General features: G+C 59.6%; 3 protein-coding genes across 17 annotated transcripts in view; 1 reads left to right on the top strand and 2 right to left on the bottom strand.

Moving 5' to 3' along the window:
- Window positions 1–601: 601 nt before the first annotated feature.
- CHRNE (cholinergic receptor nicotinic epsilon subunit) lies at window positions 602–5235 on the top strand. The gene is made up of 12 exons (XM_043903551.1): window positions 602–734; window positions 994–1136; window positions 1255–1299; window positions 1410–1519; window positions 1662–1817; window positions 2113–2213; window positions 2592–2792; window positions 2870–2984; window positions 4265–4379; window positions 4465–4651; window positions 4736–4842; window positions 4960–5235. Exons 1-12 carry the CDS (start codon window positions 689–691, stop codon window positions 5107–5109), a joined length of 1476 nt encoding a protein of 491 aa, XP_043759486.1. The 5' UTR covers window positions 602–688; the 3' UTR covers window positions 5110–5235.
- On the bottom strand, window positions 3014–4257 carry C5H17orf107 (chromosome 5 C17orf107 homolog). Of its 2 annotated transcripts, XM_043903552.1 has the most exons (4): window positions 4014–4257; window positions 3692–3892; window positions 3324–3593; window positions 3014–3245 (listed from the first exon to the last, which is right to left on the bottom strand). In XM_043903552.1, exons 1-4 carry the CDS (start codon window positions 4077–4079, stop codon window positions 3147–3149), a joined length of 636 nt encoding a protein of 211 aa, XP_043759487.1. In that variant the 5' UTR covers window positions 4080–4257; the 3' UTR covers window positions 3014–3146. The 2 variants fall into 2 exon arrangements, with proteins under 2 accessions (XP_043759487.1, XP_043759488.1); XM_043903553.1 differs by having other exon boundaries at window positions 3145–3593.
- Window positions 5236–5750: 515 nt separating the features above from the next.
- Window positions 5751–26738, bottom strand: part of MINK1 (misshapen like kinase 1) — a 46547-nt gene continuing 25559 nt past the window's right edge. Inside the window, exons 2-34 of one of the 14 annotated variants that reach the window (XM_043903558.1) lie at window positions 22051–22116; window positions 20340–20396; window positions 20121–20246; window positions 18445–18555; window positions 17966–18056; window positions 17443–17573; window positions 17070–17124; window positions 16881–16959; window positions 16489–16664; window positions 16005–16074; window positions 15445–15658; window positions 13608–13724; window positions 13036–13122; window positions 12615–12827; window positions 12274–12447; window positions 11717–11917; window positions 11193–11278; window positions 10926–11036; window positions 10669–10781; window positions 10431–10519; window positions 10182–10205; window positions 9918–10081; window positions 9421–9526; window positions 9196–9333; window positions 8917–9025; window positions 8464–8631; window positions 8205–8348; window positions 7905–8039; window positions 7610–7710; window positions 7378–7527; window positions 7134–7293; window positions 6908–7047; window positions 5751–6597 (exon numbers count right to left, since the gene is read on the bottom strand). In XM_043903558.1, the coding sequence (XP_043759493.1) occupies window positions 6514–6597; window positions 6908–7047; window positions 7134–7293; window positions 7378–7527; window positions 7610–7710; window positions 7905–8039; window positions 8205–8348; window positions 8464–8631; window positions 8917–9025; window positions 9196–9333; window positions 9421–9526; window positions 9918–10081; window positions 10182–10205; window positions 10431–10519; window positions 10669–10781; window positions 10926–11036; window positions 11193–11278; window positions 11717–11917; window positions 12274–12447; window positions 12615–12827; window positions 13036–13122; window positions 13608–13724; window positions 15445–15658; window positions 16005–16074; window positions 16489–16664; window positions 16881–16959; window positions 17070–17124; window positions 17443–17573; window positions 17966–18056; window positions 18445–18555; window positions 20121–20246; window positions 20340–20396; window positions 22051–22116 (3990 nt within the window). In that variant the 3' untranslated portion in view covers window positions 5751–6513. Of the gene's footprint in view, window positions 6598–6907; window positions 7048–7133; window positions 7294–7377; window positions 7528–7609; window positions 7711–7904; window positions 8040–8204; window positions 8349–8463; window positions 8632–8916; window positions 9026–9195; window positions 9334–9420; window positions 9527–9917; window positions 10082–10181; window positions 10206–10430; window positions 10520–10668; window positions 10782–10925; window positions 11037–11192; window positions 11279–11716; window positions 11978–12273; window positions 12448–12614; window positions 12828–13035; window positions 13123–13607; window positions 13725–15444; window positions 15659–16004; window positions 16075–16488; window positions 16665–16880; window positions 16960–17069; window positions 17125–17442; window positions 17574–17965; window positions 18057–18444; window positions 18556–20120; window positions 20247–20339; window positions 20397–22050; window positions 22117–26738 lie in introns of all 14 variants that reach the window. The other 13 variants (XM_043903555.1, XM_043903554.1, XM_043903562.1 and 10 more) reach the window with 13 other exon arrangements.

Here is a 26738-nt window from a genome sequence, read left to right on the forward strand (position 1 = left end):
AACTTTCAGATGTGGCCACAAGGTGGCAACAGAGAGATGAGAAACGGGGATCTCTGCAGGTGCCCACCCAGACAGAGCTGCAGGTGGGCAGACACTGGGACTGGCGCTGGGAGGAGGTGGGCCCTGTTCTGTGGCACCATCTCTTTTGCCATGTGGAGTTTGTCACTGCAGGCTAATCCCCTGTGGCTGCCTGTCTCATTACCAGATCTTTATGGACACTCTGCTTTTGCCAAACTCTGCTGGCGGAAACTGCATTTGTGTGACTTTGGCTGGGCTATGGGTAGTGCTGAGTGTAGCAGGCAAGGGATGTCACCTGTGCAGGGCAGCTGACTCAGAGAACACCAGTGCAGTGTTGAAAGCAGGACCTTCCACACCCCCTCTGCCAGGTTTGTGGTTCCAGGTGTTCTTCAAGGACCTGCCCACCAGCATCGGGCCTGCTCCAGTCATGAGAGGATCGGGGCTGGGGCTGGACAGCTGGCCGAAGCCCAGGCAGAGAAGGCTGGGATGGGGTGGGGGCAGGGAACTCAGGATGGGGCAGCTGCCTCTGGAAGCAGCCAAGATGTCCCTGGCTGCAGCAGGGATAGCCAGAGCCCGGAACTAACACCCTCCTCCCCTCACTCACGCACCCTGGCCTGCCCCTGTCCGAGCCTGCCAGAGCTCAGAATAACCTGGGGGACCAGACAGTGGAATGGCAGGGGCTCTGCTCTGCGCCCTGCTCCTCTTGCCGCTTCTTGGTATGGGCCAGGGTCGGGGGAAGAGGTGGGACACACACACACAGGACACGGACATAAAGGGACGGGACAAAGACCGGCTGAGATGTAGACAGACATATTTGGTCCCCAGGCACAGTATCACTGGTTCGGGAGACAGACATGGGAAAATACAGAGCCTCAGAGACAATCAGAGAAGCAGAGACCTGTAGACCCGGAGGCAGAGCAGAGCGGCTCCTCAGCCTCTCCATGTCCTGACCCTGCTGCTTGGCCCCATCCCCAGGCAGAGGTGAGGGGAAGAACGAGGAGCTGCGCCTTTACCACTACCTTTTCGACAACTATGACCCAGGACGCCGGCCAGTGCAGGAGCCCGAGGACATTGTCACCATCTCCCTCAAAGTCACCCTGACCAACCTCATCTCCCTGGTAAGATACCCGCACCTGCACCCGAGCGCCATCTGGGAGCCTAAAATCCCACTTCTGGCCCCAAGCGCTCAACTCTCTCCTAAAGCTCTCCCCCATCATCTTCATCTCCCACCCGCAGAACGAGAAAGAGGAGACCCTCACCACCAGCGTCTGGATTGGAATCGTGAGTCGAGGCTGGGGAACAGTGAGAGATCTGGTCTAGGGGACCCTTTTCTCCCAAACGCCTCACAGGCAGCGGGGCACATGTCCTTCCGTCCCCTCCCCCGCCCCTAGGACTGGCAAGATTACCGACTCAACTACAGCAAGGGCGACTTTGGGGGCGTAGAAACCCTGCGGGTCCCTTCAGAACTCGTATGGTTGCCAGAGATTGTGCTGGAAAACAAGTGAGGACCGGGCCAGACTGGAGCGAAGCCGAGGTCTGAGGAGGGGTGGGGGTTAGGCTGGACCTGGTTGGGGCAGGGGTGTTGCTTGGGGGGCGAGGGAGCCGCAGATCTGGGCCAACTCTCGGTTTCCTGGAGCCCACAGTATCGACGGCCAGTTCGGGGTGGCCTACGAGGCCAATGTGCTGGTCTCCGAGGGCGGATACGTGAGCTGGTTGCCCCCGGCCATCTACCGCAGCACCTGCGCCGTGGAGGTCACCTACTTCCCTTTCGACTGGCAGAACTGCTCGCTTGTTTTCCGGTGGGAAGGCTAGTTCGAAGGCCCGGACAATTGAGGGATTAAGGGGTGGGGCCAGGTGTGCGGGGGCGGGGAGACCTCTAATCCGGGGCGGGGCTTTGTGCTGGAGGTGGGGCTAGGCATTCGAAGGCAATAGCGCGCTCTAGTGGGTGAGAAGTAGGGGTGGAAACCCAGGCTTGGAGGCGGGGTCTGGGTAATCGGGAGGAGCGTAATTCCCCTGCCAGAACCCAGCTTCCAGGGCGGGGCCTGAGGCCCGGGTCCCAGCCTCTGGGTCGGGGTCCGGATCCTGGCTCCGCAGCTCCCAGACGTACAATGCCGAAGAGGTGGAGTTTGTCTTTGCGGCGGACGACGAGGGCGAGACCATCAGCAAGATTGATATCGACACTGAGGCCTATACTGGTTAGGTCCCCCTTCTGCTCCGAAAAACCCGCTTCTAGACGGGTCCCGAGAGGGGACTTGCACAGTGGGGTTGCCCTGGGCCCTCGATGCTGGGACTGACTTTGACAGCCCTGCTTTAACTTGAGCCTTCCCTGAAATCATTCTTGATTGTCGGCCTCGTACTCCTTCCTCCCTTGTGGTGGTTCTGTAAGCTCCCTGGGAATGCCCTTTTCTGACCCAATTACCAGCCCACCTGCCCCACCTGCCCTGGCCCAGATGGCTTTCATTCTCTCCTCGCCTGGAGTTGCAGGCCCCCCACCGTCAGATATGGGGACCGAGAGCAGAGCAGGGCGCCACATTTCCCGAGAGCCGGCTGACCGCGCCTCTCCCGTCCTGCAGAGAACGGCGAGTGGGCCATCGACTTCTGCCCCGGGGTGATCCGCCGCTACGACGGTGACTCTGCGGGTGGCCCAGGGGAAACTGACGTCATCTACTCGCTCATTATTCGCCGGAAGCCGCTATTCTACGTTATTAACATCATCGTGCCCTGCGTGCTCATCTCGGGCCTGGTGCTGCTCGCCTATTTCTTGCCCGCGCAGGGTATGGGAGTCGCCCAGACCCCAAACCCGGGCCCCTCCTGGGGGGCGGGGCCTGTCCTCACCAGGCTCTCCCTCCAGCCGGCGGCCAGAAATGCACCGTTTCCATCAACGTCCTGCTCGCCCAGACCGTCTTCTTGTTCCTGATTGCCCAGAAAATCCCAGAGACATCTCTGAGCGTGCCGCTGTTGGGCAGGTGAGGGGCGGAGAGGATCGCGGCGGGGCCTACGCGGGGCGTGGCTAGCGTGAAGGGCGGGGCCAGACGAGCACGGGGCGGGGCCAGGGGTCTCAATGGAGAGGGCAGGGCCAATACCTAAGGACTCCGAGTAGCCTTAACTGTAAGGTCCCCACCTGGGTTTTATTTGGACGTGGGGCGGGGCTGGGATCGTGGTGGGTTCTTCGGTCCCCCGTCCTCTGCAGTGCTGCTGGACGCCAACTTGAGGTCTCCGGAGTATCTCTGCTGGGGGTGGGCCGGCTCAGTACCACCCAGCCGGGACGCCTCTGGCCCCCAACTCTCCCCTCATCTTGAACTCACCGGTTCCCCAGGGGTTCCGAGGTCCAGCTGGCGTTGCCACTGTTGCAGGAATGAGGCGGACCCCTGCAGACCTCGTCCACACAGGCATAGCCAGGCCCCCTGGAACAGAAGCCGGGCGCTCGCGCCTGCTGCAGCCCCCACTTGCAGAGCCCCCTGCCCCGTGGCCTGGGCTACACGGACCAGGGCTCCGCCCGGATCCCCAGCGTCTGGCCCCGAACCCGGGCCGCCGTCTAGTCGCCGTAGCTCCTGCTGCACCCACAGGGCTGAGATCTGTAGTGGGGATACAGAAGTTGGTGGGGATGCAGAGGTCTCTGCTCCTCAATCCACTTCCCCCACCTCCTCCTCCGTCCCCCGTCCCGGCGCCCCACCTCTAACAAAGTGGCCCCGAAGTTCACTACGCTGGCCGCGGCTTCTCTTAGCACTAGCCCCAGGGTGGGCTTCCCGGCAGGCGTGTTCTCCTGCTCTCGAGGCTCCAGGGACTTCAGTTCTCTGAACCTCTGCTCCAGATATTCATGGGCTGCGGCCGCAACGAGCTCCAGGGAAGACAGAAGCGGGGGCTGGAGGGCCACCTGGAAAGGCACAGGGGCAGTGGTGTCATGGGGACATAGGGCAGAGGTCACCGAGGGGACGCTGGAAACCTTCCCAGAGCGTCTCGAGGTGCAGCCCTTAAGGGTATCCGCGTAGGCGCACCTCCGTGGAGCTGTGGAAGTGGTAGACCCACAGCAGGGTTTCCAGGGAACTGGGGGTCCCCTTCATGGTTGCCACTGGCCGTGCGAGGGCGGGGAGAAAGACCGGGCCGGGGGGCGGACCGTCTGGCCCCGCCAGGAGGAGTAGCTCCACGCGTGCGGAGAGGTGCGTTTGTGAGGTCAGAGGACCAGTGGCAGCTCTGTGGCTCAGGGACAGCGGGGAGGCTGTGACATCACGAACTCTGGGCTCCTCAGGTACCTCATTTTCGTCATGGTGGTTGCCACACTCATTGTCATGAATTGCGTCATCGTGCTCAACGTGTCATTGCGGACGCCCACCACTCACGCCGTGTCCCCGCGGCTGCGCCACGTAAGCACCCGGTGGGTGGGCTCCGGGCAGGAGGTGGGGCTTCAAGCTAACCTCGCCCCGCCCCGCCCCACCCACCCCACCCCAGGTGTTGCTGGAGCTGCTGCCCCAACTCCTGGGCTCCGGCGCGCCCCCCGAGATCCCCCGGGCTGCCTCGCCCCCAAGGCGGGCGTCATCCCTGGGCCTCCTGCTCCGCGCGGAGGAGCTGATACTGAAAAAGCCGCGGAGCGAACTCGTGTTTGAGCAGCAGAGGCACCGGCACGGAACCTGGAACGGTGAGCGGACTGGGCCGGGTGGGCCAAGGGGGGCGCCTTCAAGGGCGAGGCTCTAGATCACCCACCCCGGGTCGCCCCCACCAGCTACCCTGTGCCAGAACCTGGGCGCTGCCGCCCCCGAGATCCGCTGCTGTGTGGATGCCGTGAACTTCGTGGCTTCGAGCACGCGGGACCAGGAGGCCGCTGGCGAGGTGGGGCGGGAGCACCCAGGTGGGGTGGGGCGCTGGGGGGCCTCCACCATCTCTGACTCCTGCACAGCTGGCTCCTGCAGCTTTTAGGGACTCAACCTGTGCCCACCCCTTCCCCAGGAGGTGTCCGACTGGGTGCGCATGGGGAAAGCCCTTGACAACATCTGCTTCTGGGCCGCTCTGGTCCTCTTCCTCATGGGCTCCAGCCTCATCTTCCTCGGGGCCTACTTCAACCGAGTGCCCCAGCTGCCTTACCCGCCGTGTATGTAGACCTGAGGCCACAGCCACACCGACAAGAATTCCCACCCATCTCCAGGAGGATATTTGAAAAACACCTTGCTAGCACTGCTGTATTACTATCCTTTCCCACTGCCAATGATAAATCTGTATTCAACTTCACAAGAAGTCATGTGTGTGCACATGTGTGGGTCAAGCCACCTGGCTGGCATCAGAAAGAGCTGCAGATGGTGCAGGCAGGCTCCTGCATGTCAGCCCTCCAGAAAGCAAGAACCACTCTCACTTCAGTCTTCCTGACCTCCCAGTTTTTCTTGGGCCCCAGGCCCATGTGATCCTCTAGCCCTGTGAGCCTCTCAGAGGCTAAACAGGAGAGACCCGTTTGCAAGACTTGCACATTGAGAGGCTGAAGCCAGGCACCTCTGTGGCCTGGCCAGGCTGGAGTGGGTAGGGACCGAACGGTCTCAGCTCCAGGTCCACAGGTTTAGGGCGGAGGATGCCTGGGCCGTCCCTTAGTTGTTTCTTGTAGGTTCTCTTAGCCCAGCACTGCCCATCCACCCCCTCTCCACTAAGGCTCAGGGATTGCAGATTCCCACCCCCTTCATCCCAGCCATGCTGGTGGGCCCTGGCTAGAACCCAGGATGATGACAGAAAACAGAGTAACCTAGGGCCTGAAGTGGTGGGAGCTGGTTGAATTGTCTTTATTAACAAACGAGATCTCCAAGGCCACTACATTGAGGAGGGGTGGGGGCAGGGAGGGGGCGGGCTACTTGCTGCTCACACTATATACAGATGCAAGCAAGGGGGGGAGAGGGTGAGAGCTCCCTGCTCCCCCCTCCACCAGGGAAGGGCAGAGGCTAGAAGAGATGGGGGTTGGAAAGGGGTAAATGTTTTGGCTGGCGGGGTCCCCCCTCCATTCCCTGGGGTTTGGGGGGAGGGGAATCATTAAAGTGCTTTCAGAAAATGAGGAAATGGTCCCTGCCCCTGGAGTGGCTGGTGACCCCCCTAAAACCTAGGGCCCAGTGACCCCCCCCAGGGTCTGGTACATTCAAGGGGGGAGCCGGCTCCCCTGACGTGCAAATGATGGGGCCCAGGGCCCTGCCAAGTCAGCAGCAGTGGGGTATGGGGTCCAAGCCCCAAGCACTCTCCTTGTAAGTGGAGAAAGGGGGGTGGGGCTAGGCCCACTCAGTTCCTGGTAGGGGAAGCTGTGCCTCTCCCTGGAAGTTGGGACAGGCACAGTTTTGGGGAGAGAACATGTTGGGGAAGAGGATGGTCACGTGATCACAAAAGCATCAGGGGTCAGAGGTCACGTTCCCAGCAGGCTCCAGTGAATCAAACCAGTAAAAGCAAAAGCCCAGGGAGGGAAGAGAAGGGCGGCCCGGGGAGTCTGGCTGTGGGGGGTGAGCTGGTCCACAGAGGCCAGCCTGGCCCAGGGCCCCGTCACCAGTTCATGATGCAGTTACGGTTCAAGGTCATGAAGTAAACTTGGCTGCTGCCCCCGGAGCGGACCGAGGCGAAAAACACCTGGGTGGGGAGGAGAAGAAGTCACCAAGGTGAGTGGGGCAGCCAAGGTGGGGGTGCCTCAGTTAACTGGGAGGAGGGAGAAACTGCAGGATTTAGTCCCGCAGAGTGCCCCCATTCCCCTCCAAAAGGCAGGAACATGTGGCACGAAGGAGCCCAGACTTCTTAGAGACTGAAGGTGGGGGAAGGGCAGGCTGCCTCTCAGGAAGACCTATAACCACCCCTCCCCCGGCTCTGCCCAGGGCCTGGGTGGGGGTGGGGGTAGGGATGGGGCCCACACTGTGCAGGGGCCCGGGCAGCTTATCACTCCCACCTTGTCATTCCGCTCACACAGGAACTTGAGCCTCTGGGCTCGTTTGTGCATGAAGACCCCATCCAGGTGGCCTGTCTCCACAGAGCGGATCTCAATGGCTTTCTCTCCCCAGCCCATGATCTGGTTGGAGCAGATGTAGGCTGGGGGGGAAGCGGAGGGGGGTGGTAAGTGGGCTGCAGCCGGCTGGCTCGGGGACACAGGCCAGGGGGGTGGGCCCCTCACTCACCCACAGAGGTGGGCATCTCTCCCCACTGCAGCACCACGTCCTTGATGATCCGGCCGTACGTGTTAACATAGACGCCCTCATCCTCATAGCACAGCAGCATCTCCATGCCGTCCGTGTTGGGGAGGAAGATGATGGCGTGGGGCGTGATCTGGCTCTGGATCTGGGGAGGAGAAAGTGGGTGGGAGGCCCCGAGGCTGGGCCCAGGCCTGGGGCCCCACTCCGCCCATGGCCCTGCCAAGCTTACGTGCACAGGGATGTAGATGTCGTAGCTGTTCCCCGAGTCCACATCCACAGCGTGGAAGCCGGCGCTGGAGCCATAGATGACCTTGAGCCGCTGGCCCTCCTCTACCGTCAGGTCCACCAGCAGAGGGCGGTGCGGGAGGTCAGCAAAGGACTGTGGGGGGAGAAAGGGCTCAGGGGATTTGGGTAGAGGCGCCAGACCTTGGAACAGCGGTGGAGGTTGAGGCTTGGGTTACCTTAAAAGCCATGAATTTGTGGTAAGGTTTGGGGGCCCAGGCATACACCTCCACAGAGTTCTTCAGGGCGATGACCAGGAACTTGATGCGCTCGTATTTCACTGGGGGCAGGAGAAGGGGGGATGCAGGGGCTTTCCTGCTTGGGCTGCAGCCCCTCCCCCGGTCTGTCTACACACCCAACTGCAGGACCCCCCCACCATCTCTGGCCTTCAAGGCTTTCTCAGCCCAGGACCCCATCTCTTTCTCTCTTCTCATAAACAAATGTGCCCTGGCCGCTGTGTCGTGACCTCCTCACCCACGCGGTAGTGTCCGCAGCCCTCCATATCCCCCACAGTGGTCCAGCCTTGCTTCTTCTCCACTTCCGGGTCATTGTGCAGAATCTTGTTCCGGAGCCAGGACAGGTAATACACCCGCAGTTTGTTCCTTTTCCCTGAGGGACATAGAACCCTCGCTGGAGGTCCAGCTTCCACCTTCCCACCATCCTGTGTGGACTTCGAGGGGTGAGAAAGTGGGGCCCCCACTTTCCAGTTCCTGTACTGGGGCAGCCCTCCCCCCAGGCGCTGAGCCCTCCTCCTGGGCACCGCCTCCCCCCAACCTGAGATGGTGATGAGCAAGTTGAGTCCCTCCAGCACGTCCATCTGCTGGAAGCGCCGCCGCCCGATGAGTCCATACACCTTGCCCTGCCCGCTGCGGTCCAGCAGCATCAGCCCGTTCTCCGTGCCCACCAGCAGGTTGACCCCTGCAAGAGGAGCCCTTGGGCAGATGAGAGGCAGAGCCAGGCCCTCGCCTGACCGGGAGCGCGGGGGCACACCAGGCCCTTCTTCTCCTCCCACCCGCCCCCCCCCCCGGCTTACCCCAAAGGGCCGCACAGAGGATCTCGGAATTGAACCGCTTCTTGTACTTCCGAATCTCGGGGGTTTCGCTGTGGGCCCGGGTGTTGGTGGGGTTCACGTTGACCACAGAGCCTTTCCTCACGTCATACTGTAGCTGATCGAGCCGACTGCCCTCTCCACCCACCAGGGCTGAGGAGAGGAGAGGAGAGGGGAGTGGGCTGAGTCCCGTCACTGTGTCTCCCTGTATCCCACACCCCAGGATACTCTGGACCAAAAGGCCTGGCAAAGCCCTTGCTCCCTCATGCGGGTCCCTGGGTCACCTCTAAGCATCCTGCCCCCCCTTGGGTCAAGGGGGCCCCAGAAGCCCTACTGTCTTCGTGCCAGGGCAGGTGCGGGCCACAGGGCAGGCTGTGACCACTCAGTGAAGCCTGTCATCAGAGGCCACCCGACCCCTCCCCAGGCCTCCCGTCTCACCTGTAATGGGAATGGTGTCCCCACTGCCTCCGGGCTGGTAGATCCCCAGGTCCACAAACATCGTGAACGAGCTCTTGCCAGGGGCTTTTACCAGCCCACGAGACTGGTACTGTGGGGTGGGGGTGGCAGTGAGGCAAACATGCCAGACCCCAGCCCGGGCCCACCCCTCCTGTTGCACCCGGGCCAACCGGCTCCCCAGGGATCCCCCAACACCCCTGGGCTTCCTGCCCACGGCCAGTGACCTCTTCTCGCCCCGTGGAGCCACCTCCACCCACTTACATCACTGCCTCCGTCCTTCAAGGGGGGGCTTTGACCTTTGCTGCTCTCGGTGGGCGAGTGGCTGGGCTGGACCACGTCTGGCAGGTTTGTGTAGCCGTTGCTGTCGGCGTGCAGCAGGCTGCGTTCCTCCTCAGGGGTCTGAAGGAACAAAGGGAAGGGGACCAGTGCTGGGGCCGAGGAGGGGCAGGGCAGGCTGGGGCAGAACGGGGGAGGAGGGGCACTCACTCGCTGGACCACCATGGTGCCACCCCCGTAGGGGGTCTGGGGCCCGGCTATCTCCTCCACGTCGTGGACCACCATGGTGCTGACGCTGTCTGTGTCTCCATCACTGCTATGGAGAGAGGAAGGTCAGGAAGCCCTCCGGGCCCTGCCTGCCACCTGAGTGCCACAGGGAGCAGATGAGAGCCGGGGCACGGGCACCTGCAGTGTCTGCTGGCACCCAGCAGCCCCCGCCCCCTGCCCCGCACTGGGGGAGCGCTGGCTGTTCTGAAGGGGCGCTCATCTCAGGACAGTGAAGGACAGCGGGGGACACCAGCCCCCAGGCCTGTATCCCGTTCTCTAGGGAAGGGTAGGAAGAACGGGCCGGCAATGACGGCCAAGGCCCCACTTGGGGGGAAAAGGGAACTGCTTTCCCTCAAACTTGACCCGACACCCCCTCCCCCAGCACCTGTTTCTCAGGCACCTCTGGCAGGACATGTCCCTGTCCCGGGACGCCCCCATACCGGGCCCCAGGGGTGTCTCTGCTCCCCTCTGACGGCTCGCCGTTGCTCTCCTCCTCATCATCCTCGCTGCTCTCCACCTCCTCGCTGGACGACGAGTAGTCCATGGCCTTCTTGGGAGGCCGGGGCGCCTCATCCAGGGTCCGCTCTTTCAGCAACACGAAATCCTGCGGGGAAGGAGCTGCGTGAGGCAGGGAGGCGGGGGTGCCGTGGAGGCCGGAGGAAGGCAGGGAACAGGAGGGGCTGCCCGCGGCCCTGCTCACTAACCTCGCCAATGGCTCGCTTATAGCTCTGGGAAGGGCCGCGGGGGAAGAAGGGCAGCCAGGAGGAGGCAGGAGAGAGGTTAAGAAAGGTTAGTAACTGGGAAGGGCCACCCTGTTAGCCCACAGATGCTCCAGCCTCAGACTAATGATGGCCCTGCCCCTGGCGCCCTGCTCTCTGGGGCTCCAGAGGCTCCACAGTGGCCCCCAGGTCCCAAACCATGAGAAGACGGGAGGGGGCCACCTGACGACTTACTGCAGGCCGGCCTGGCCGCGAGCGGTGGTCATCGGGCTTGGCTTTGTTCCCAGGGGAGAGCACAGGGGAGTTGTCCAGTTTGGAGGAGGCTAGACGTGGCAGGTGGGGGAAAGGAGGTCACTGACGCCCGCCCAGGGGCTAGCCTCAAGCCCTGCCTGGTGCCCACGCTGCCCAGTCCAGAGCTGCCAAGGCGGGGTCCACCCTGGGGAGACTGCCCCCGAGGCTGGGCTCACCATACCTCCCACCCGGTTCCGCTCCAGCGAGCCAGCTTGCGGGAGGTGCCCGTGAGAGGCCGGGAGGACGCTGTCCGAGCGCTCCCAGCCGGGGTCGCTCCTCCTGAGGTCGGGGTTACTGTGGGAGGGGCGGAGGCAGGGTCAGGGTGACGGGGTGTCCGCGCCCCAGGAAGCTGAGCTGCACCGCAGAGGGAACCATCACCAGGGGGGCACAGGTGGCAGAAGTGAGGGTGGGAGGGAGCAGGGGGGACAGCTCCATTACCTACAGGCGTTGGGCGGGCCGGGGGGCGGAGCAGGGGGCCCTGGAGGCTTGGGGCTGCCCCGCTCTGCCCGCCTTTGCAGATAGATTTGCCAGGCGGAGTTGCTGCGAGGTCTGTGGAGGGAGCACAGGGTGCCCGGGGGCGGGGCGGGGCGGGGGCTGAGGTGACTGGAGCGGGGCTCGCCCACCCCTAAGCGGGCAACCTGGCACACTGCCCTCTGCCGCCCGCCCCGAGCCCTAGGCTGCTGCCCGCCCCCAGCTAGGCGTTACCTAGCACGGACCGCCTGCGCTGGCCGGGACCCTCCGGCCCCACTGGTGTTAAGGGCAGTGGCGATTGATGAGGTCCTCTGAGGCACCTGAGGAGGGAAGGAAGGGGTCAGGGCTCCGTGACGGCACGGCGGACACCAGGCCCCTCTTCGAGACCCTGGAAGGGGCACCCCCCGCCTTGATGGAGAAGCAGACTTAAGTCGGGGAAGCTGATGGCCTCTGTCCAAGTTTCACAAGGCGGGGAGACGGCAGAGCTGGGATCTGAGCAGCAAGTCTGCCCCTGGTGCTCCCTGAAGCCCCGGGGGCCTCTTCTGCTCCCACATGCACCATGGAAACACCTGGACACACTCGCTTGCCGGCCCGCCCACCAGACATCAGGGTGACCCCTGCGGGATGGGCCAGGCTGGACTCCTCACCCTTCTATTCCCTTCAGACCCCCAAGCTTGCGTCCACCTTGCCCGCTGATCAGCCCCGCTCCATCCCCCCCATTCCTCTGCCCTCTTCCAGCTCTGCGAGGCTGCCCTTACCTTTGGAGGGGCCTCATTATCAGGCCGGACCCAGGCTGGGGGGTTCGGGCTGGGGCCAGGCCCTTCGGAAGTGGGGTCTGAGTTCTGCCGGATGACGGCTCCTCGGGCACTCGGCGTGGCGGTGGGTGCGGGCACGGCAGGGTCGGGGTCGTGGGAGGCGGGGAAGGCAGCCAGGTTTCGGGTGGGTTGGTCCTGCAGGGACTGGGAGCGGGGTACAGGCGCTGCATATGGCTTCAGTGGGACCCGGTGTGCCACCAGGCTCTGCGGGGAGAGACCAGGGAGGGTGGGCCGCCTGCTCTGTGGCACGCCCCCACATGGGAGCTGGGGCCTGGGCGGGCAGGAAGGGGCAGGTCAAGCCTCTGAGTTCCAACTATCCATCGAAAGGGGCTCCTGGAGCCGGAGAACAGGTAAGACAGAGAGACAGACGTGTGCCTGTCTCTGCCCGCATGTCCTGAGGTCTGTGGCCCCTGGCTCTAGGCATGTGCACGTGTGTGTACACGCGAGGCCCCCCCCCCCCCCGTGTCTGTGTGTGAAGACAGGAACAGGGAGAGACTCACCTTGTGCGGTCCCTCCTGGGGCTCCACCGGCCTCTGCATAGGAGGAGTTTGGGAAAGGGGTCCTGGGGGCCCGGGGGAGGCCTGGGGGACGGGGGGCTCAGGCCCTGTGCTGCCTGGCTTGCTCTTGGCCAAGGGGGAGTTCTGCTGTTTGTTCATCCTCGTTCTCTCTTCCACCTGTGATGTGACAGGACGCCAAGCAGGACGGCTTTTGTCCTGTTCTCCGAGTCACATCCCGACCTCTCCAGTACCGCCCGGCCGCACCGCCTGCCCTTTCCCCTCCCTGGGGCCTCCCATGCGCAATGACCGACGGAGTCTCAGGCAGCAGAGGAGGCGCTGAGTACCTCTCGGGCCCAGGCTGGCTTGTCGGCAGGGTTGACGCCCCGACCGTAGTGATACAGGGGCTTCCGGTCCCCAGGCAGGATCTGCTGCTGCTTCTGAAGCTGCTGCTGCTGCTGCTGCTGCTGCAGGGACTTGAGGTAGGCGTGCTCCTGCTGCAGCTGCCTCTGCAGGCGCTCAGACTGCCGCTGCTCCTCCAGCTGCTTCCGCTTGTATTCCTGGGCCCAAGGGTAGGGAGAGGGGGCTCAGCAGGGTGAGCCCTGGAAGCCAGAGCAGGCACGCCCTTGCTCTCCTCCAACTGCCTAGAGAGGAGAGGTCTCTTCCCTTGATGCCCAGGTGACCCCTTCCCCTGAAGTGCTCCCGTCCCACTGCAGCGGAGATGATCTGAATGCGCGTCTTCCCAGGGGAAGCTGGGGACCCCGTTACCAGCAGCAGGGCCTGTTCCTGGAGCAGCTGTTGCTGAAGGATCTCGAGCTGTCGCTGCTCCTCCTCTAGCCTGTGACGGATATACTCCTGGGGGGCGGGGTGGGGGGCAGAGGGCAGGGAGAGAGGGAGAGGCAGGGGGGTGGGGGGCGGCAGCGGCGGCGAAGGAGTTGGAAGATGGGGTCAGTGGGGTGAGGATGAGGAGGAGGCCGGGGTGGGGGGTGGGAGAGAGTAAAAGAGAGGCCAGGGTGGGATGAGCCCCACGGAGGCAGGGGATGAGGAGGACACCGGGGCGGAGGCCCCATGAGGGAAGGTGCAGGGGGCAGGAGTCAGGGAGGGGGGCAAAGAGATGGGGAATGAAGGCACAGAGACAGGAGGAGGGCAGGGAGCCAGGGTCGGGGGTTGAAGGGTGGGAGAAAACAGAGAGAAAGAGTGAAGCTGGAAAAGATAGGAGGAATTTTGGGGGAGGGAGAGAAGGGGAAGGGGCCTGGGGAGCAGGGCAGGCAGGCAGCAGGAGCAGGAGGGGAGGCCAGGGCGGGAAGGGGTGAGTCCGGTGTGCACTGGGGGCGCTGTACCTGCTCGCGCTCGGCCTGCCGCCGCTCTTCCTCCCGCCTCAGGGCCTGCATGTCCTCTAGCCGCCGCTGCTGCTCCTTCTCCTGCAGCTTCCGCTGCTCCCGCTCCCGCCGCTGTTGCTGCGGGTGAGGGGACAGGCAGCCTGAAGGACCGCACCAGACACAGGGCGGCACTGCACGCGGAAGCAGGGACCCACCTCAGCCCGCTTCTGTCCCTCTTGGGCTGGGCTCCATCTCACCGGGGAAGGCGCTGAGAGCGGGTGGCTTCAACTTGCTTCTACAAACCTACCTACCCTCACATGAGAGCCCAGAGGGGCCTGGCTCGGGAGGAGCTGATGTCTAAATGGCTGTGGGCTTGGGATGGGAGCTGCCAAGAGGAGGGGGCCTAATTGGATAGAACCGTCCCCCATCCATTCCGTCACCAAACAAAACCCAGAGTTCACAACAGTGTCCCCCATGTCCCGGCTACTGGCCTCTCAAATGAACCTGGACCTTAATGGCCAAAGGGAGTGGGCTGCAGTGGTAGCCTTCAGCCACAAGAGGGCACCAGGTGCTCATGCACAGAAAAGGGACTTAGCGAGGGACCCTGGGCAACATCAGTAGCCCAGGTCACATTCACTTAATAACTTTCACAATCTTTCTGCCAAAAAATAAATAAATAAAGGAAGGAAAGAAAGAAAGAGCACAAGCCCTAAAGATACATCAGGCCTTTTCCAGGAAACACCTTGGTAGACACAGATTTTGGTTATTCTGCTACCTGAAAGCCGTATTTATTAAGAGTAATTTGTACTAGGCTCTCTTGAGCAGCCTTTCTTGAAAATTATTTTTCGTTCAATGAAGATAGGGGCCCACTTTGGGGAGCAGTACGCAGGCAGTGTGGACGCTTCTGCCTATCTCCTGCTGCTTGAAAGTGAAAGTCACTCAGTCCTGTTCGACTCTTTGTGACCTCATGGACTATACAGTCTGTGGAATTCTCCAGGCCAGAATACTGGAGTGGGCAGCCTATCCCTTCCACAGCGGATCTTCCTGACCCAGGAATTGAACCAGGGTCTCCTGCATTGCAGGTGGATTCTTTACTAACTGAGCTATTAGGGAAGCCTACTGCTCAGATAACTTTTAAATTAAGCTCAGCCTCCATGAACTTTGGATCATGTAATTGTTTCAACAAAAATCCCATCATTTAAGGCAAAATTTTAACCAATCTATAATGTCTCTTCTTCCCCACCGTGCCCCCTGCAAAATAAATACCTTTATACACGCATACAAAGTACTTTTTAAATTGGGATTTAAAAAACTGCAGCTACTTAAAAATAAGATTCTCTATTAATTAAAATTAATTTCTCCCATCCACCTCCAATTAATGCACTGGACAAGCTTGTAGGAAGCAAATCTAAGCCCCAACAACCATAACTAGAAGGAGGGCCTTTCAAAGGATCTTATTCACCTACAGATGGGGCACCTGCTGGAGGTACAGGTGACCAGGACAGGGAGGGGTTTGAGGAGAGACCCTCAGCCTCCCCGGGTCTGAAGGGAAACAGCACGCAAACCCCAGAGCTGAGGTTTACATATAGACACGAGGAAAGGGAGACAGAGTGGCTTTTTTAGAAAACTCTGCTCTGAAGGGACGCTGAGGGTACCACCACCCACACTGGCCTGGCGGGTGCCTTAGGGGCCCCTCAGGACAGAGCCCTTCCCTGCAAGTCTGAAGGCAGGGGGCTGGGAGGCCCCCCTCGCTCCCTCTTCTTCATGTTGCCCTAAGCGGACAAGCGGCGGGACCAGGACCCGGTCAGGTCAGGCCCTCCCGGGAGGGCCCGCCCCCCGACCTGCCCCGCCCCCACACCTCCTCCACCCGCCGCCGCTCCTCCTTCTGCTCCTCGATGCGCCGCTGGCGCTGGTGCAGGAGGTGCTTGATGTGCGCCTCCGGGTCTCGCTGTTGCTGCTGCTGCAGCTGCTGCTGCTGCTGCTTTAAAGCCTCCGAGTTGCTCTTGTTCTCCTGCTGGAGCCGGAGGAATTCCCGGCGGAGGGTCGACTCCCCCGGCACGTTCATGATGGAGCTGGGCAAGATGGTACACGGGAGTTTCCGGGTCAGAAGCCACCCTCCCCCAGAAAGCCCTGAACAGGTGCTTCAGCAACCCAGATGGGGTCGCCTCCGGTCGCTCCCGGATGACCAGAGACCTGTCCTCCCTCTGCCCCACCTTGGGCCCACACTCCTTCAACACCCCGGCCTGCAGCCCTGAGTTCCCTCCAGCTCCGGCATTCGTTCCGTTCCGTCTCAGCACACAGGGCCTCCGTCCCATGGTTCCAGCTGTCTGTGCTCACCACCCCCAGGCTGAGTCCCCGAGCCAAGGGCCACTGTTGTCCCTGGACGGTGATGGCCCCCCCTCCGCCTGCCAGGCCCACCTTGGCTCTCCTTCCTCTCCGTGGCTGTCGTCCTCCTCTTCGCTGCCGCTGTACTCATACTCCGTCTCCTCTGCAGGGGGGAGATCACTGCTGTTTCTTCACCCAGTGCCCCAGACCCCACCCTAGCCCAGGGATAACCAGGGATAACCAGTAAGGTCTGTCTGGATGGCATGCCTCCTTGGAGCAATGGGGGCGACGGTGGGTCCCAGGTTTGGGCCTTGACAGAGATGGGGATGGGACCCCACAGTGGGTGGGATGTGGGTGGGAGGTGTCCTCGCATTCACACATGCACATGAGCAGTTCTAGACCTCCCCACATAAAGTGGAAAAAGCCCTCTGGGATTGGAAGTTTGGGAAAGGAGATCTCCTTGGATAGGAAGAGCTGGGCCTGGAAGGGGGCCTGAGGGGAAGCCAGGGCTGGTGAAGAGGAGTAGGGGCGGTGGATGTATATTCCAGACCTGCCACCTCCCTCCCCACCCACTGACCTTTCTCGCCTCGCTTCTTCCGGGATCTGTCGATGTGGTCCTTGAGCTGGATGCGGACCTGGCGCTCGGTGGGCTGGTCGCGGATGAACGGGAACTTGAGCAGCTGCTCGGTGGGTGGGCGGCTCAGGTAAGCCTTGATGAGACACGTGTCAATGAAGTCAATGAACTTCTTAGACCTGGAGATGATGGTGGCTCATGTCGGAAAGGGGGTGGTTCCAGGAAGAAGGGGGGACTCATTCTTCCAAAAGTCACCGACCTTCCTCCTATCTCCCTGTGTCCCCCACACCAGGTGCCCCACCAACCCGCCCCCTCTTCTGCAGTGCAGACCCAGGCCTGGGGGTAGGGGGTAAGGTGGAGGCCTCCTTGCTAAACGCCAGTCCCCCGAGACCTACCATTTCTTGGACTTGAGCCTGGGCGGCGGGTTCCGGGGGATGAGGAAGAGGGCTCGCATGGGGTGCATGTCACATAGAGCTGGAACACAGAAGAGGTGCCATCAGCTGGTCTCACGGGCCGCCCGTGACCCCACCTCCTCCCTACAGCTCCTTCTGGGCCCTCCCTTCGCTCCCAGAGCCTGCACTTACGGGGGGCTCCCTCTGCCATCTCGATGGCTGTGATTCCTAGAGACCAAATGTCACTCTGTGGAGGCATGAGAAGAGGGACAGGTGAATGCTGCTGACCACTCACTCCCCTCTCCCACTATCCCCAGTCTCTCTTCTCCGGGTTGCTTCCTGGTCCATACCCTTCCTGAGGCCCCTCTGCTCTAATCCTCACTGTCCTCCAGCTCCCCCACCCTCCCCATCCGTACTTTCCTGGCCACAATCCCTTCCCCAGCCTCACTGCTACCACAACCCTGGGCCTTCATTTCTTTCCCCGACCTGCTCAAGCTCCCAATATTTTCAACCTGCCCATTGCCCCCATCTCACTTCCTACCCTTGGCTGCCTCCCCGCCCATACCCTGTAATCGTAGGTGGCATCAGGGTTCTCATCACAGGCGATGACCTCGGGGGCCATCCAGTAGGGGGTCCCGATGAACGTGTTCCGCCTGCCCACCGTGCGGTCCAGCTGTGCGCTCACCCCAAAATCCACTGGGAGGGCAGAGTTAGAGGCCATGATGGAACGCTGCACCTGCGCCCCGCTCCGGGCTGTCCTGTGCAAGCCCCACCCGGCCACCTCTCCACCCCATCAACATCCATCCCAAAGGCCCTGACCTAGTCTTCCTGTGTCTGGGGGAGAAACCAGGGTGAAAGGACCAAGGGATAGCATTCCAGGCAGAAGGTGCCAAACAAGCCCATCGCCCCAGAGGGGCCGGCCCAGCACCCGCACACACCAGGGAGCACACAAAAAGCTTCTCCAGCGGCTTTCAGCAGAAGGCGGCGTGCAAATCCCCCAGCCCGTAGACAGGTGGGCTTGAGCCACTAGAGGGAATGAACAAACGGGTCCCCAACTCCGTGCTAGAGGTCAGAAGGCCTCGGCGTACCTAGCTTGACCTCGGCATTCTCTGTCAGCAGCACGTTCTGCCCCTTGATGTCTCGGTGGATCACCTTGTGGGCGTGAAGATGGGCCAGACCCTGGGGCAGCAGGGATGGGAGGAAGTAGTGTTGGTGTTAGAGGACAAGGATGTGAGTCGAGGGGTGGGGGAGGCACTGGGCTGGGCTGGGCTGGGCTGGGCTGGGGGAGCCGTCCCTCTCCAGCTGGGAGTCAGGAGCCCAGGTAAAGGCTCAGCTTTGGGGGCAGTGTCCTCAGACAGGAGGCTCTGGAGGACCCAGCTGCAGGGTCCCAAGGAGAAAGGGCAGAGCTGGGAAACAGAGGTGCTGGGTCCTTCTGAGGGTTCTCCACCCGCACCCGCATCAGGCCATCTGCTCCTGGGGGGCACAGTTCCAGCTCCTTCCCGGTGAGTGCAGGGAAGGCCCGCCTCCAGGGAGATGGGAACAGGAGGCAGGGAGGGGCCTGGCTCACCCGGAGGATCTCCCTGCAGATGTAGGCTATACAGTCCTCCTTCAGGGCATTCCCTTTCGTGTTCTTCACCAAGTCCGTTACAGAACCAGCACCACAGAACTCCATCACCAGCTATGGTCCCAGGGAGGCACCGGAGGGAAAAGTATCTGTCAGGCAAGGCCTCCTTCCCCTGCCAGGCGCCTGGGGGAGGACTGGAGTCCTTGGGTCAGAACCGTATGAGCTGGAGAGCAGGGGCCATGAGACCCCTAGTAAAAGCCACAGAACTTGGTGAGATTAGGAGGGGAAGGGGACAGATCTGGGAGACACAGGGCAGGTGGGCTCAGGGAGGTGATAGTCTGGGTCCAGAGGAGGAGCCCAGGGAGTCCCTGAACTTGCAGGCAGAATGACGTGGGTTTGTGCTTCTTCCCTGGGGAAGGAGCCAAAGCTTCCATCAGATCCTCACTGGGAACCATAAAACCCAAACAGTGACGAACCACTGCTCCAGAGCAGGGTAAGCTATGGCCAAGAGGCTGAGCATGGTTTTTACATTTTTAAATGGCTGGAATAAAAATCAAAGGAAGAATCACATGAAATTCACATCTTAGCATCTTAAATAAAGCTCTTTGGAGTCCAGGGACACTCCTATTTTCATCTCTGCATTGTCTATGGCTGAGCTGAGCAGTTGTTAGAAGCTTATGACCCGCAGAACCCCAGATATGTCTGGCCCTTTAAAGGAAAAGCTGGTCAACCCCTAACAGAGAGACAAGAAAGGGGCTCAGAGTAAGCAAGTCCCCAGGTCTGCTAGAGAGACAAGACAGAGCTGGGGGCTACCAGAGAGCTGCAGAAGGGAACCTGAGGCTTCAGCACAAAGTCTGTAAACAGGCCAGGCCGAGGCAGGGAGATAACTCTGGCTGGCCGGCACCTCTAGGGACCCAGAGCAGAGGCCAAACAAATCCTTGGGGATCAGTACTCCTGTCCAAATATTTTCACTGTATGTTTCCTACAAGCTGCATCCAATGCAAAAAAAAAAAAAAAGGAGGCCTGAAGTACCTCTATTTGCATGCACCAAAGAGGTAATTTGCACATCTGGGGTGCCCCTCCCACAGCTGGATGGGAGGATGGGGTCCACAAGGGGACGCCGGGTCACTAGCACTCAGCTTCTAGCCCTTGATAATCTCCCACTACACACAGCTGGTTACCTTTCTCTACCTGTGTCTCTCCCCACCCAAAAAAGAGTAAGTGCCTTGGAGGCAGGGACCACAACTCATGACTATCTGTGCAGGGTACACAGAGGGCGCTCAATAAGTACTTGTCCAGCAACTGCTGGGAGGGGGACCTGGTCTGAGCGCCAGTCCCCCAGCCATGGCTGTGTTCCCTGCTGCCCTTTCCTCCTGCTGGGCTGAGCCCCAAAAAGGGTGAGGCCGGGGAATTAGCAGGCAACAGTGCCCAGGCCGGGAAAGGCGATGACTCTTAGGAATGTTCCAAGCCTGGAGGGAATTTGGGGGAGGCCCCAAAGAGCTAAGTGAGCTATGGCCGAGTAATTGGAGAGTAATTGTCCTGAGAGGCTTGTGCGCTGCTGGGAGGGGCCCAGATCTTGCCACCACCCACACATATTTGATGTGCTGCTTTCTCAGGAGCTGTGATCAGAGGCAGGAGAGCAGATGCACTAACTGGGGCAGGCCAGGGGCGCTCCTCACCCAGAGCTGGTCGTCGTTCCCTGGGGGGCTCTTCTTGATGAAGGCCCCGTAGTAGGTGGCGATGTTGCGGTGGTGAGAGTATTTTTTCAACATGTTGATCTCCTGTTTGATCTCTTCCTCCTCATCCTGCGTGAATGGGGGGAGGTGAACCCTGAGAGTCCCCCCCACAAGCCCCCTTCTCAACACTCCAACCCTCCCCCTGCCCTACACACCCCTTACCTCCGTGACGTCCATGACTTTGATGGCAGCCAGCTGCCCAGTCTTGACATGCCGACCCTGCAGGACAGACAGCCAGGCATGGGGGGTTCAGGTCTGCACTCAGGAGGGGCTTAATTCTGGGAAAGGCCACAATTTTTGGCTGCTTTCTATCTTAGAAAATGCCCCTGGCTAGACACCTCAGTTTATGAGTTGGTCGTAGGAAAATCACCGCACCTGGATTCCAAGTGCTAAGCTGGATAATGGCGAAGGGTCTCCTCTCCTGAAACACTCAAGAGGGATGAGGTAGAGACACTTGTGCTTTGTCCCAGCCTCTCTGGCTTAGACAGCCTTGTCTGAAAGTTAGAGCAGGGAGTGAAGGTTCCCTCTCCATCCTCAGACGAAGCGGCATGGAGCTGGGAGAGGTGGCTGGGGGAGGAGGGCTTTGCCTCTCCAGTATCTTCTATGCAAGACAGACTGCCTGGGTCCTCTCCTGATTCACCTCTCTGGACAGGAGGCCTTTCCCAGAATCACTACCCGCCCCTCCTCAGACACATACACAGGGCTTTTTACTACTGTTAACAGGAGAGAGTAGACAGGGCTGAGATTTCAGGGAACTTGGAGAAACACGGGAGAGCTGACTGCTGTGTGGATACCCCAGCACCAGTGCTAATGGGAAGAAACTTCTTGTAGAGTGTGTCCCTGCCATTCCCCTTCTGCCCCTCCCATCCTTCCAAAATCCCTAGCAGGAGTCATCTCATGCTCCAGTAGGAAAGTCCAGGGCTTCCTGGGGAGGAGAAAGGTGTGTCTGGGGGGACTGCCAGCCCAGGGATTACTTTTATCCCCAGCAGTTTTTCACGACCCCAAGCCCAGAGAAGCAGAACAACACAGAGCTGCTATTTCCATGGCAACAACTAGGCAAGAGATGGGGTGACTGGGGTGGGGGGGTGCACCTGCTTTCCAAAGCTTACAGAGAAGAAGGGTAAGAGACAGGTGGGTAGTCCCAGTGACCCAGGAAACCCTGGTCCCTGAGACACAGGGGACTTGTAAAGAGGCCAAGAGCTGTATCTGGAGCTGAAGCAGCCAGGCATGTGCTTGGGGACAGCATCCACCTTGAGTACCTCTCTGCTGCGGCTGCCTCCCCTGTGGAGTGTGACCAGTGGTTAGACCACGTGAAGGGCCAGACTGGCCAGGCCAAAAGCCACAGTCCGTGGTCGAGGAAATGCCTCTGCTGTGGAGGCGGGGGAGGGAGGCAGCCTCAAAAGCAGAAGGCCTGAGCTCCGGTCCCAGTCCTGCTGCAGGCTGGTCAGGGCAGCTCAAGACAGTGGGTTCCCCTCTGCTGAGGGTGCCCCGTCTAGGTCCCACTGACCCCGAGTCCTGGGTCTCCTGTGGACTGAGGAGAAGCCAAACCTGTACTTCTGAGCTCGGTCACACATGTCCCATACCCTTCCCATTGCCTTCTGCATCCTGTTCTTTACCCCACCCAGCTCCAGACTATTCCTGCCACACCCAGGGCTGGTTCTAAGCTCAGAGGTAGAGGCCAGTAAAAACACCCGCCTCTCGCTGCTTCCTTTCCTCCTGACTTTATCCCTTTCCTCTCCTTCCCTGGGTCCCCTCCTTTCCCAGGGCCCCTAGCCCCTGTAATCCCTCCAGCCCCTGTCAAATCTCCAGACCGCAGCCCACTCCAGAGAGGCCCATGAGAGAGGGCCCCCTCCCACCACACCCAGAGCCTCACCTTGTACACCTGTCCATAGGTGCCATTGCCGACCACCTCTACCAGCTCGAAGATGCCTGCAGGGTCCTGAGGGGGCCGGGGGAGAGAAGGATGAGGTATTAGCACTTCGGAACAGGAACACGAGCCAGAGGTGGGGAAGGCTCTTCGACCAGGAGTTGAAAGTGAACGTGACTGTGTCAATGGGGCTGCTGGGGGGCTGACCGGAGCTGCCCTTTCCTGAGACTGGGTCAGAGTTCACGTTTGGGGAAGGGAAAGCCGGAAGAAGGGGAGAGTAGACAGGAGGCACAGCCCTGCTGGCTATTTAGACAGGCTGCTGCCTTCAAACTCAGTGATGACCTCTGAGAGCCTGTGGCCTCATCTGCACGGGGGGATACCTGAGGACCCACCTCTGGGCTGGTGGCAACTTCAAATGGGGCAACGCCCACAAAATGTTTATTAAGTCAGTCCCTGGCACAGGCGTGTGTGCAGTAAAAGTAAAAGCAGGGATGAGGAAAGTTAGAAGCCGGAGCACGAGAGCCACCCTTCTCCCCTTTCCCAGTTCTGAGCCCAGGGCTCCCAGCATTTGGTGGGGTAGAGGGATCTGGAGGGGGGAGGGGGATGGAGAGCAGGGAGAGGCGGTGCGAAGGGAGAACTTTCAGTTCCCCTTGTTTGGAGTCAAGTGGTACTGGGAGAGGAGGGGTGAGGGCCCGCAGGGCTCAGACAAACGCCTCCGAAGAGGCTCATGGCCTGCTGGGCTGAGCAGCAGCTGCAGGGAGGCCACCTGCACCCTCTGGCAGGGCTCCTTTCTGAGAGAGAGGGATTGGGAGGTGGGGTTGTAGGCCGAGGTCAGCCTGGGGCACCTGGAGTCACAGGCAGGCTCTCCCCCACCTGCAGGATGAAGCGGAGGCACATGCCACTCAGGAAACAAACTCCCCAGCCAACACCCATGCCTCCTTGCCGACAAACCTCAAAGTATATCATATAAAGCTCCTTTCTCTCTGATTTTGAAAACCAAGATGGGATTTCTGTAAAAACAACCAAAGAAACTCCCAAAACCAAACAAACCAAAGGAAAGCCTCCTCCTTCGCCCACTGCAGCAAGGGGACGTGGAAGGTAACCTGGGTGGGCCGGAGATCAGGGAGACCCCGGCCTCAGGGGGAGGACCGGAAATGTGGCTCTGGTTCCCGGACATCCTCATCAGAGCCCGTGCCTCCACATGCCATAACTGTGCACCGACTTGTCTGTAAATCCTGGAAGGAAGGGACTGAATCCTCCCTGCTTACTTGCCTGTCCAGCACCTAGCCCAGGGCGTTGCAAGCAGCAGCCTGAAAGAACATTCCAGAACTGGCTGGGTTTGCGGGAGCCTTGACAGAAGCTGCAGAGGGACTCCTTCCACCTGCTCTGAAGGGGCCTGGGCTGGCCAGAGGAAGAATTTCCTGGTTCTATGTTCAATTACTTAGCTCCAACTTACGTTACTAAACAAAACAAAACAAAACCCTTGAATAGGTCTAAAAATCAGCAGGCCCCACAGGAAAGGGAGAGCTGACAAAAGGTCTGCTTGAACCTGAGAGCTTCAAGGGACCCAGAAGTTATCTTGTTCACCTGCAAGTCTAGACTCAGAGGCTTGAAGGGAACTCACTTCTCTAAAAAATCTCTCACAGAGAATGGCCTCATCCATCCTGGGGCTTCTTAACTCTTAACCATTGGGAAGTCCTTTCTTCCATCTTAATTCTTTCTGAGATGGATGGAGACAGGAGAAAGGACACATGGACTTCATTTTCTGATGTTCCTAATCTAAGAGGGGGATATGAGTGGCCTGGCAGTGTCACAATGACAGCATCACCACCTCAGATCCACACAAACAGAGGTTGTAACCTGAGCTCCCAGTCTGTCTCCTTAGGCTCTGCTTGGGAGGCACCGAGGGATAAAAGGACAGCCTGTGAGGTCAGACACTCATGCTCAAACATGGATTTAATGGTCTCAAGCCCCGGCCAGGCTGACCACACTTACTTGAAATGGTTATTCTGAGAATTAAGTTGAGACTGTGCGTGTGACACAGGAGTCCTGGTCCGAAACATCCTCCAGGGAACATGCTCCACGGAGGCCTGGCCCTACTCTGCTTCTCGACGGCAGCACCACCCTCACCCAAGCCCCACCTTGGCAGCATCCTCTCCCCAGTTCCTTCTCCTTTCAAGACGCCCGTGTGTCTCCTTCTCTCCATCCCCGAAGCTGCTACTCCAGGCCCATCCCCCCACCCCCTCCCCTCCTGGAGCGCCTGCCTCACCATCCTGCCTTCTGCTCCTGCCTTCTGCTTCACCCTGCCTTCCTGAGTTTGCTCCTCTGCCCAGAAGGGAGTCCAAACGCCTCAGCCAGATACTTAAAGTTGCCCCATCATCATACAACTGCTAAATACTGCCTGAGTGAGTGTCTACATCGGCCCTGCCCTGGGCCCTAATCTGGGGAGATCTGCCAGGTGACTTTGTCTTCTTCATTTATCCATTAAATATTTATCTGATTATGTGACAAGTTCTCCATGAGGCACAATGGGGATCTCAACCGTGATGTATGAGAACCACGGACAGCCCCTCCAGGGCCATGTGATTTTACAGACAGGCCAAGCACCCCAGCGTGGACACGTGGACACTCGGTGGTTACACGCCACGAGAGCAATGGAAGGCACTCCGGTCTGGAGTAGAGGAAAGAGGGCTGGAGAGTGATTTCTAGGGGGACATAGCTATGTGTCCCTGAGCAAGTATTTAACTGTCCGGGGCCTCATCTTCCTCACACAGCTAAGAGGAAGCTGGACTGGGTAATAAGCCAGCTCGGCGGTTTCGGGGGACAAAATTTGACTCAGGGTGGGAATCTCAGGCAGGCTCCCTTGGAAGAGGTGGTGTCTGAGTGGTGACAAGAACTAAAGAGCAGGGAAGGCCAGGCCCTGCTGAGGGACAGCAGCCTGGGTTTGGATGTTAAGTCTGAGATGTTTGGGGATGCAACGTCTACCAGGCAGCTAGAAACAAGGGTCTGAGGAGAAAGATTTAGACAGTTTGTGAGTGTGGGATACGGGGTCCAGGGTGGGTGCACAGGGAATGAGGATTAGAAGGGCCAAGGCCAGCCCCTGAGGAAGGGCCACGTGCTGCACACGGGCGAGCAGAGGACAGACACAGAGCAGAGGTGGTCGGCGGGGGCTGAGGAAAGCGTCACTGGCCTCAGCACTGAGGTCCCCACCGGGTGACCCCATGCAGGCTGCAGTGGTGAGAGCAGACGGCGGGGGCTGGGGGGAGGTGGGGCGATGAGGAAGTGACGGCTCTGGGGGCAGCACCCTCGCTGGAGAAGTCCGACTTGGAGAGGAAGGGGAAAAGCAGATGATGGCTCGAGGAGGGAGCAAGGTCAGACAAGTGGGTTTTCAAAATAGGGAAGATCTCAAATACTTAAGGGAAGAAGACTAAAAAGCAACTGCTGATGCCCGACAACTTGCTGTTTAATAATATACATGGGTGCATATTTATCTATTTGTAGGTAAACTGCATCAGTGGATTACATACAGCACTGATCAAATACAACAGTGCCATACTCAAGGATTCAGAATGCCCAGAAATACACAATACCACAGTTCAAATATGATTTAATGCATTGATCTGACTTCAGCTGTGGGCCCTTCACATATCTGCCTGTCTGCATGTGTGGCCACCCTCTTCAGTGGCGATCTGAAGGGGCATCCCCAAAGGGAAATGCTCTGCTCCTGGGAAGCCACCAGGCGGCCCTGGCCTGCCCACCTGCACAAGGGCACAGCTCTGGAGCCTCCTCCAGCTCTTTGCCTTGGTGCTCAGACTCTGTTCTCAGCATCCTGGTTCTTGTCCAGCCAGCTGCTGGCAGGTGGAAAGGGATGGGGTCAAGGGTACTGGTAACTAATGAAGGAGGGCGAGAGGAAGGAAGAGATGAGACGTGAAGAGTCACTGCTCTATTGAGATTAAAGACAAAGGAAGATGGGGGAGAGCTCCATGAATAACCAGTGACTCTGCCTTAGGTGATTACGTCGGTGGGAAGATCATTTGCTAAGCAGGAGTCTGGGGCTTGAATAAGGCTGGAAATCTTGGGAACAGATGCTAGACAGGGTGCTTTAGGATATGTGAGAATCCTAGATCTTGCTCCAGAGATTCTGATTTAGCACTGCAGGTCTGGGGTGAGGAGAGGACTCTGTATGTTTAACAGATCCCCTGGGTGATTCCAATGTGGAGGTCAGTGGCCCCCTTGGGAGAGGATGTGCTGCTTTGGGGAGTTACTAACGGGCGAAAGGAAGCATCAGGGATCTGAAAGGAGGCTCAGTGGTGGAGAGCTACTGCTTTCCTGCAAGGGCGCCACAGCGCCTTCCTCTGCACTGACTCAACTCATGCCCCTTTTATCTATGTCAGGGGCCAGCCCCGCCAAAAGATGACCTCTCCTGTCAGCCAAGTCAAATCCCAAGTGGTGGTGGTGTTTTTTGTTTTTCCAGTAAATCACTAGCCATTCTAACCCACCACAAGTTATCCAACCCATGAATTTCAACCTCAACGTCACATATTGATCTCATCTATTAAACTCATTGACAAGTTCAACAAGGTTGCAGGATACAAGATCAACATATGAAAACCAACTCTTATTTCTGTATACTACAAGTAATGATCCAGAAAGGAAATTCTGAAAAACAATTCCACTTACAAGAGTATCAGAAA

This window comes from Cervus elaphus, chromosome 5 (assembly GCF_910594005.1).
Source record: "Cervus elaphus chromosome 5, mCerEla1.1, whole genome shotgun sequence".
Lineage (NCBI taxonomy): Eukaryota > Metazoa > Chordata > Mammalia > Artiodactyla > Cervidae > Cervus > Cervus elaphus.

Coding starts and splice junctions, on each gene's coding strand:
- CHRNE (XM_043903551.1), top strand. CDS start 689: ATGGCAGGGGCTCTGCTCTGCGCCCTGCTCCTCTTGCCGCTTCTTG. Junction 735..993: donor GCTCCTCTTGCCGCTTCTTG/GTATGGGCCAGG, acceptor CCCCATCCCCAG/GCAGAGGTGAGGGGAAGAAC. Junction 1,818..2,112: donor AACTGCTCGCTTGTTTTCCG/GTGGGAAGGCTA, acceptor CTGGCTCCGCAG/CTCCCAGACGTACAATGCCG.
- C5H17orf107 (XM_043903552.1), bottom strand. CDS start 4,079: ATGAAGGGGACCCCCAGTTCCCTGGAAACCCTGCTGTGGGTCTACCAC. Junction 3,594..3,691: donor TCGGGGCCACTTTGTTAGAG/GTGGGGCGCCGG, acceptor TCCCCACTACAG/ATCTCAGCCCTGTGGGTGCA. Junction 3,246..3,323: donor TCGGAACCCCTGGGGAACCG/GTGAGTTCAAGA, acceptor CACCCCCAGCAG/AGATACTCCGGAGACCTCAA.